At 34.5% G+C, this 9,084-nt stretch overlaps 2 protein-coding genes across 2 annotated transcripts; one reads left to right on the forward strand and one right to left on the reverse strand.

Moving 5' to 3' along the window:
* Window positions 1-110: 110 nt before the first annotated feature.
* Window positions 111-3,094, forward strand: LOC107035529 (zinc finger protein 573). Its single transcript, XM_015252997.1, has 3 exons — window positions 111-367; window positions 477-602; window positions 1,574-3,094. Exons 1-3 carry the CDS (start codon window positions 215-217, stop codon window positions 3,026-3,028), a joined length of 1,734 nt encoding a protein of 577 aa, XP_015108483.1. The 5' UTR covers window positions 111-214; the 3' UTR covers window positions 3,029-3,094.
* Window positions 3,095-5,210: 2,116 nt separating this feature from the next.
* On the reverse strand, window positions 5,211-8,827 carry LOC107048906 (ornithine aminotransferase, mitochondrial). The gene is made up of 4 exons (XM_015272353.2): window positions 7,797-8,827; window positions 7,199-7,503; window positions 6,893-7,093; window positions 5,211-6,267 (listed from the first exon to the last, which is right to left on the reverse strand). Exons 1-4 carry the CDS (start codon window positions 8,176-8,178, stop codon window positions 5,878-5,880), a joined length of 1,278 nt encoding a protein of 425 aa, XP_015127839.1. The 5' UTR covers window positions 8,179-8,827; the 3' UTR covers window positions 5,211-5,877.
* Window positions 8,828-9,084: the final 257 nt, after the last annotated feature.

A 9,084-nucleotide genomic window follows, 5' to 3' on the forward strand; every position in this document is an offset into this window, starting at 1 on the left:
GGAGATTGTAGCCCTGAGTGTCAGAGGTGGGAGATAACGATTGTGGTGGGGATTGGGAAAAGTGGCGGCTTGTAGTCACGTTCGCCAAACTTCAGACGTCAGAACGGAATGAATATACGAAAATCAAATTCTCTATACGGGGGGACTCCGGTCAACTATCAACAATTGAGTATTGTTATTAGTGTGATTCGATAAGAGCTAAAGGACAGAGAAGATGTTCATAGTAACAAAACAGATTGACAGTGAAAATATTAGCAAACTTTGTCGCACATGTTTGAGAGAGGACGGTGACAAAATGGTGTGTTTATTTGTTGGTCCAGCAGGCTCCTCATTGGCTGCGAAATTGAGATCTTTATCTTGCTTAGAGGTGAAGGAACCTACCGAATAACCCAGGAAACTACCTGATCAATAATCACAATGCCTTCGTATACCTTAATCATGACAATTTATCTGTTTTGCATTTCATCTTTTGTAAGGTTTGGCAAGGAGATGGTCTCCCAGAAAAACTCTGTGATCGCTGTGTCACACGAGCAGAGTCAGCTCTATTATTCCGAGAGCAATGCAGAGCTGCTGATAGAGCTCTGCGCCAGGCAGCATCAAAGGTCGGTTTCGATATTGTCCGGTAGATTGATTAACAATTTGCCCAAAAAAAATCATGATATCCTCGCTAACTCAGTAGTGGAGTGGTAAATCGAGTTAAATCATAGAGCCAATGGACAGACGTTAGGCGACAATATTTCGAAATTCAACGGAGATTGCAAAATTGATTCTCAGAAAATCACTCGTCCCCAAAAAAGACGAAATTTCCCGAACAAATTCTTCCCAAAAATATAAAAGAAAACAATCGCAGCACAAATTTTTCTGAAAACTACCAAAAACTGGAACACAAAAATCAAAACATTTTAATATCACTTACATATTGTATTTCACAAGCAACAATAGATAATAAAACAAAAATTACACTTCCCTTGATCCTTAAACAATTCCTTCATTGTCAGAAAAAAATGACGCAAAAAATTCAATGAACCGAGGAGCAAAATGCAAAATTTAGCGAAGGATACTTGTGAATGATCAATAAATATATTCCGAGTAAAATAAGTTGTCACATACATACATATATTTGCAATCAAAATTAGAAAATCGAAAAATCGCCAAATACAAGGCTTACGAGCATTTCATAACTCGAAGTATTCACATCTATCAAATATCACTTTTTGACCTTTTCCAATTATACCAATGGTAAATCAATATTTCATTTTATTTGTAAAAAAAAAAATTTCCAGTTAATTTTGTTTTCTTCTGGGGGAGTTTTTTCTAGAATTTTACCAGGAAGTTTTGAAAAGAGAAGTTGTATCCGGGAAACGAGGGTCCCACGACCGCTCGAGATCAAACTCGGTTGGGCGTCGAAGCCCACTTCTTGCTATCTAAGTGAGTTGCCACTCAACTCTTCCCAATTGTAAACTAATCTGAAAACTCGCACACCTCTATTCGACACATGTGTTAATACATTTTTACTTTCAATTTCACCTACTGTCATTATTCTCAACAATGATATCGAGAATAATATCTTCAGGTCTCTGGTCTAACAACGTACACAACTGTGTCCGGTTGCAAATTATACGAGGAAAATCAAGGCTTCACTCCAATCGAAACCTCTGGGAAAACCCTAAAATGCGTCGAGTGTGGAGCAGTATTCATGAATTACCAAGAACTCTGTGTTCACAGTCGCCTTCACGCTCCATTCGTCCATGAATCAACCTTGATGCAGCACATGCACATAGTCGAATCAAATAATCAGTTTTTCACCACTGAATCCTCAATAAACGATCCAGTCATAGAAGATAATAGAAATGCATCAGTTGCAGTTCTAGAAGCACCGAAAACCGATAGACCTGCCTGCGCACTCCACTGTTCTCTGTGTAATCACACATTCCCAAACAGAAATCAGCTGATAAATCATAATTTTACTCATTGTAATGACAATGTTGACACTTCCTGTGATAATGATAGTATCGAGATTGCAGAGGACTCAACTGAAATTGCCGAGAACCTTACCTTTCATCAGTATCCGAGGGAACCTGAAGATCATCAGACTATTATCAATAATATGACTTATCCTGAAAATTTAAGCATTCCTCAGTCCCAAAGAATTCCACCCGAAATCATTAATTCCGAGTCTGATTTACCTGACATTTCTACGAGTAATGGAACCTTGACGTACTCTAAATTTACGGATGACAAAAGGACTCATAAATGTTCTATTTGTGATAAAACCTTCTCCCAAAAATCTAAATTAAAGACTCATGAATTATCTCATACTGGACAGAGACCTTTCAAATGCAGAGATTGTCATAAGGCATATGCTTCTAAGAGTAAATTAAATGCACATGTGAGATTACATACGCGGACTGATCTTCATGATTGTAAAATCTGTGATAAAATATTTTCATACCCGTCCTATTTGAAGGAACATATGAAAATTCATAATGTTGGTAACAAAAAGGAGGTAACAGTGAAGGCGAAGAAGTTCGAATGCTCAATTTGTTGTAAACAATTTCGAATGAAAAAGAATTTGAAGGCGCATTTGAAACTTCATAGCGGGGAGGGTCTGTTTCACTGTGAAATTTGCAGCAAAATTTTTAGTCAAAAGTATAATCTAAAGACTCACATGAAAACTCATAAAGGTGTCAAGTTACATAAATGTGAATATTGTTCCAAATCATTTGCTGAGAAGGGCAATTATACTGAACACTTGAGGATTCATACGAAAGTCAAACCTTTCAGTTGCAAAATGTGTGGAAAGAGCTTCGCGCAGTCTAGTCATTTGAAGAGTCATGAGGCAACGCATGACTCTAAGAGACCACATCAGTGCACTTTGTGTGGGAAGAGGTTCAAACTTCTATCGCATTTGAAACGCCATACTAATTCACATTCTTCTATTAAGAGTTTTAAGTGCAATCAGTGTGATCAAATGTTCTCACAGGCATTTAGTTTGAAGAGGCATCTAAAGAGACATAGTGAAATTTAGGATTAAGTATTCTACATTTGTATTCTTTTTTTAAGCTTTTGTTTAATAAAATCAGAAATAACTTCATTCGATTGGGAATTAATCGATCTTTTTCCTTGTTTTAAAATTTGAAACAAACATTGTTTAAAAGTTGTGGATTTTTCATTCTATTTTTGCTTCCGAATGGAAGCTTTGAAAATGCAATTTTTTTCGATTCCCTAATTTTGCTTGGATATGACTCAGAGTGGTCTGAAACGTCGAGATATGATGTTTTTAGACGATGTCTGTATGTATGTGTGTGCGTATGTGTGTATGTGTGTGCGTTTGTTCAGAAATGTGTCAACTCCAAAACCGTAATTACAAAAAATTTGAAATTTTGGCTCATAGTTGGTATCAACGAAATACAATTTCATTTTTTTTTTCAAAATATTTGTCAAGATGAGACCTATCTTACTGTATAGAAGTTCAGTCACCCCGCTAGAAGTCACCCCGGAGAATTGAGTTTTATTTTCATTTTTTCATTTTTTTTTACGAAATCGCTTGTTACCACGATAACTTGGAAAATAATTGAGATAGAAACTTCAAACTTTGTATGATTGTAGGTCTCATGGTAACAAAGTTTGGTATTTTGAATGGGCGAAATCGAACAAGTAGTTACGGAGATATTGAACTTTGTATGTGAAATTTTTTTCTTTAATATCTCAAAAACCACTCAGCCGAATTCAATTTTTTTTCAAAATATTCGTTATAATGGTGACTATCTGACCAAATTAAAATATAAGTACCGTGGCATTGAAAGTTTTCGAGATATTGCTATTTTTCTATTTTTAGGTGATTAGCTTACTCGTGTGGCTATAATGTGGTTAGAACTTTATTTAACGATCTCAAATTTTGAGTAGTGATCGATACTATTTAGCTACATAACTCGAAAGAATTTGAGATTAATTTGTTCAGTAGTTCGTGAGATGGAAAATTTTGTGAAAAATCGTCTATTACGTCAATTACCGTGTTTTCTTTACTTATTGGATTTTTTTATCACAATTTCTTTGAATTTCATGTTACTAACATATTGGCACAACGAAATAATCCATTTATCTATTTATTTCATTGGTAGTAGGATCCATTCGGAAGCATACTACCAATGAAATTGGTAGAAATTAAAAAAGAAAAAAGTAATAACACACAAAGTAACAATGAAATGGCTTCTGTCGGATAGGTTTCAACCTCTGCTTGTTTCACTTTTTCGCATAAAACCTAATTCGTTAATGCTTTTTGATCATGAATGCATTGATAGTTGGCTTGTGAATGGCTCCGATTTGGTCTTTGCGATCTTTCGATTTCCCAATTTTCTAATCCTCCACAGATTGAAGATAAATGATGTCACTGGATAATACTAATTATTCATCTAGATAATCATACTTTCAGTAATAATAATTCATGAAAATGAAATTTGAAATATGTCACACACTCCGTCTCTGCAACAGTCATTCCACACGATCATTTTCTATAAAATAATAAGCTATTGATAGGGGAGAGTGGGGCAAAATGAAACAGCCGTAAAACGACTATTTGGCGCAATTCTAACAACAAACTTTTTTATCAACTTTTGTTTATTAACTTTTTTGATTATTGGGAGTACTGATGGGAATAATAAGATTTTGTTCGTCTTATAATTCAATTGATTAGATTAGGCAGATTACACTTTTTTTTCATTCAATGGAAATTTAATATCACATTTTCCTTTTTTCCCCTTCCTCTGCACTTTGGATTTTGTTGTTTCATTTTCTTTTCAATTAATCCATGCACAAAATCTTCTCCCGTCAAAACATTGCATTCTACTGAATGGAAAATTATTATTGTAATCAGTACTCCCAATAATAAAAAAATGTTGCTTAACTTGTGTTAAATAGTCGTATTTTCGACTGTTTTATTTTGTCCTACTCTCCCCTATAAAAAAACATTTAGTCATGATATATGACTTGTGAAACCATTCTCATATGAGAATCAATGATGGAATACGTTGATTGAAGGAAAAAAATTATAATAAATTGTTCTATATCACGAACTATTCAGTAGATCATCCCTGTTATCCATAACATTATAACTTAACAATACTAACTATCAGCCAAAATTTCAGATGTTCCTCGTCCCTGATCTTCATGTTTGTTATAGTGAGTGCAAACAAGTTGTACTTTTGAAAAATCGCCAAATAACAATACCGTAAAAACTTTAAATTTCAATTATGGGTATAGATGTTGACACGAATGTTACAAAAAAAATTGAAATTTAATTTTACGATTGAGCCCATTCTCTATATGAACCCTTGCAATCATAAGAAAATTTGGCTTTATGCCAAATTTCAAGTCAATATCTCGTTCTTTCGAAAGTTGAAGGACAAAGATTTCAAGTCAGAAACGGAAATATGACCATAACTTTTATTTCTAGCAAGGATTGGTCAACATTAGTTGATTGCACTTATTACATAATATCATGACGGATGTTGAAAAAAAAGATGCGATCATTCGGATAATTTTCCACATTTTTGAAAAATTATTTACAAATGAATCGCTACTTCTCAAATACTAATAAAGCAATCAAGCTGAAATTTCTCGCAGAATAAATACTGTGTGAATTAATACCCTTAGTAATACTGGTATGGTCAACTGTCTCACAAAATTTCAGATCATTTGGAATGGGTTTAAGAGCTTAATCATACTAAAAATTAACTTGCGAAAAGGTATGGTTGGGCATTAGAATCAATTTTTGTATTTTTACGTTTCAGACCATTCTACATAATTTCCAAATAAAATGAAAAAATATGAAAATCCAACAATTGCAAAACTTCTATTGGGAAGCAAGAATTAATATTTTCAAAAAGTTAGGAGGGTTTTTTTGATGATTTCGAGTCCCTCTCTGAGTTGACTTTCATTGATAGTAAGAGGTGGTGAAATCCTAAGGAGTTGACCGTGAGCTGGTCTGGATAAGAGCCCCGCGTCACGCAGTCTCAAGCAAACCTGCCAACCTTCTGCGAAATCCTTGTTGATCATCAAACCGCAAAGAAGTCCTCGACCACGAAACTCAGTTGCTATATTCCTTGGAAGTGTCGTGAGTTCAGTCCTGACAATGTTGCCGAGTCTCTTTGCATTTTCAGCAAGTTTCTCGTCTTCCAGGATTCGAATTGCTTCCAGGGCTACTGCGCAAGCTAGAGGACTGCCGCCGAAGGTGCTTCCATGGGTGCCAGGTTGGAGAGTAAGTATTATCTGTAACCAATTTGAAAATTAGATTCTAAATAACCGTTTATTTATTATTCATTCTACATAGTCATTTAAAATCGTGAATTTCCGGAAATACAAGAGGTTGGAATAAGAACAGTATCATGCATGTGTAACGAGAAACATTGTCTCATCGTAGACGATCGAGAAAATCGGGAAGATGAAAGTTTAGGGGGAAATGAATGATAAATGTACTTTTTCATGTATTTCCAGCTGACTAATCCTCGCTTCAAAAAATTCCATTCTTTCGCCTCTAACAATAGTTAAGATTGTGAGAAAAATTTGGAAGCAATTTGTATACTAATAATTTTTGTTTTCATTTCGTAGGACTACCCTCAAAATTTTGTTCCTAGACTAAAATTGACGTTAGGCAATTGACGTTAGACTAAAATTCCCAGTTAGGATTGGGAAGTGGAATTGAAACTTCTCATTTTACTTCGCCTTTACTGAATCATTCCATCATCTTAACATTTCTGTTGAAAATTGAAAATCATATTGTAGAAAAACATGGAAAAAATACAAAGCAAACTGGCAAAAAGACACGAGAATATATTGCAATTCAAGATCATTCCTTCAATGGATGGGAAAAATTTCTTTTTTAAATTTCATTTACCTCATTGTTGGCAAGGACTCCCGAAACTGGATACATCCCACCAGACAGAGCTTTCCCAAGAACTAAAATATCTGGCTTCTGATTTTCGTAATCCACAGCAAGTCGATATCCAGTTCTACCGAGACCTGTTTGCACTTCATCGGCAATCCAGAGGACATTGTACTTTGTACACAAGTGACGCACACCCTTGAGATAACCATCCTAGTAAACAATTCATACAACCTCACTTCATTCACGTAATTTTGAAGATTTATTTTGTCTTCAATTCCAAGGAATAAAAATTAAACACTCTTCATAGCTATTTACCATTGGAATACGGACGCCTGCTTCTCCTTGTATCGGTTCCACCATAAATGCACAAATATGCGGATTGGTTTTAAGTTTTTGTTCCAGTGTTTCCAGATCATCGAAAGGAATTTTTTCGAAATTAGGAACAAGAGGTCCGAAATCTTTGTAATTTAGGGGCTCTGTCGATGCTGAAATTGCAGCTAGCGATCTCCCCCAGAAATTATTTTCTGCAAAGAGTACAGTGGCTTTGTTCTCCGGTATTCTCTTGATTTTGTATCCCCAGTGTCTCGCCAATTTTACTGATAAATCTCCACCCTCAACACCTATCAAAAAATCATAAAAGAATAAATTTCACATTTAAATCGTTAAACGACATTATCCAAGAATTTATCATTCTAAAAATATTTCTAAAACTCTTTGATTTAGAAAAAAAAAATGAAAAAAACTTCCTTTACTACTTTCGAAAATAATAATACAAATAGAGGAAATTTGATAGGAAACATGTCCCTTTGTGAATTACCTTAAACCTCATTATCCTGACGCCATGGGAAAAATAATATTTATGCAAGTTTTGAAATTGTCTCCATAGTCTATTAAAACCGAAGAATTTATTTACCTGTATTCATGGGAATGAATCTGTCAAATCCGAATAATCTCGTTAAATACTCGGCCAATTCCCCATGCACTGAAGTGAAAAAAGCTCTCGAAGTATGATGAAGCTTTGCACACTGTTCTCTCATAACTTTCACCAATCTGGGATGACAGTGTCCTTGATTGATCGTCGAAAAACCAGCCAAAAAGTCAAGATACCTCTTTCCATCCATATCCCATAAATAAACACCGTCTCCCTTCTCTAAAACCACTGGCAGGGGTTTGAAATGATGTCCACCATACTGTTCGTCTCTCTTCATCACATCTTGCTGGTGTGTGGTAACTGAACGCCTCAGTAAGTTGGAATTACAAGTTCTAGAGGAACTAATTCGCATAATCAACTGCATTTTCGAATGCAAAAATTGATAATTTCAAAAATCTAATCGAAAACCAATAACTAATCACACGTTTGATAGTTAAATATTGTCTTTTTCTATTCAAAATTGATTTTTTACTTTTCCTGATGAGCACAGAAACGATTTCCTCGCGTCCGGGTAGGCCTCTGAACCGTCTCCCTGATGTGATGTCATTTATATCAGCATTCAAATTGTTTGCTTGAAAACGAATTGTTTGTACGAATATCTTCATTGCATCTTTTGCTAACAAATAAAACATTATCTTGTGATAATAATACACCGTACCTGTTACTGGAAATATTTAGAAATGGAGAAAAGATTGTAGGAGGCGCCTGTCTCGATAGGAATACAAACAATTAAATTGATGATGGATTCAAGATCTTATCTATTCTTACTTTTTTGTTTATTGCATTTTGACGGACGATATCATTGTAACAGCCAAGTCTTGGTGATGAATTGATAAAAGGACTGTATCATTATTTGATTCTATTTCTTTTTTTTTGCATTCCATTCGTTCTTGCCACGGACTTTCTATCAATTCTTCCATTTTGGGAAATAATTTTTTCATTCTAATGTTCATTCTGTATACTACAATGCATACCGAAAAATAATCATTTGCATGCAGATAGGATGACGTTTTATTGGATATNCAAGTCTTGGTGATGAATTGATAAAAGGTGTATCATTATTTGATTCTATTTCTTTTTTTTTGCATTCCATTCGTTCTTGCCACGGACTTTCTATCAATTCTTCCATTTTAGGAAATAATTTTTTCATTCTAATGTTCATTCTGTATACTACAATGCATACCGAAAAATAATCATTTGCATGCAGATAGGATGACGTTTTATTGGATATATATATATATATATATATATATATATATATATATATATA

The sequence above is a fragment of the Diachasma alloeum genome, unplaced genomic scaffold (assembly GCF_001412515.2).
Source record: "Diachasma alloeum isolate Michigan unplaced genomic scaffold, Dall2.0 Dall_scaffold_00198, whole genome shotgun sequence".
NCBI classification, from domain to species: domain Eukaryota; kingdom Metazoa; phylum Arthropoda; class Insecta; order Hymenoptera; family Braconidae; genus Diachasma; species Diachasma alloeum.

Coding starts and splice junctions, on each gene's coding strand:
- LOC107048906 (XM_015272353.2), bottom strand. CDS start 8,178: ATGCAGTTGATTATGCGAATTAGTTCCTCTAGAACTTGTAATTCCAAC. Junction 7,504..7,796: donor ATTCATTCCCATGAATACAG/GTAAATAAATTC, acceptor ATTTTTTGATAG/GTGTTGAGGGTGGAGATTTA. Junction 7,094..7,198: donor CAGGCGTCCGTATTCCAATG/GTAAATAGCTAT, acceptor ATTGTTTACTAG/GATGGTTATCTCAAGGGTGT.
- LOC107035529 (XM_015252997.1), top strand. CDS start 215: ATGTTCATAGTAACAAAACAGATTGACAGTGAAAATATTAGCAAACTT. Junction 368..476: donor GATCTTTATCTTGCTTAGAG/GTGAAGGAACCT, acceptor ATCTTTTGTAAG/GTTTGGCAAGGAGATGGTCT. Junction 603..1,573: donor TGCGCCAGGCAGCATCAAAG/GTCGGTTTCGAT, acceptor TAATATCTTCAG/GTCTCTGGTCTAACAACGTA.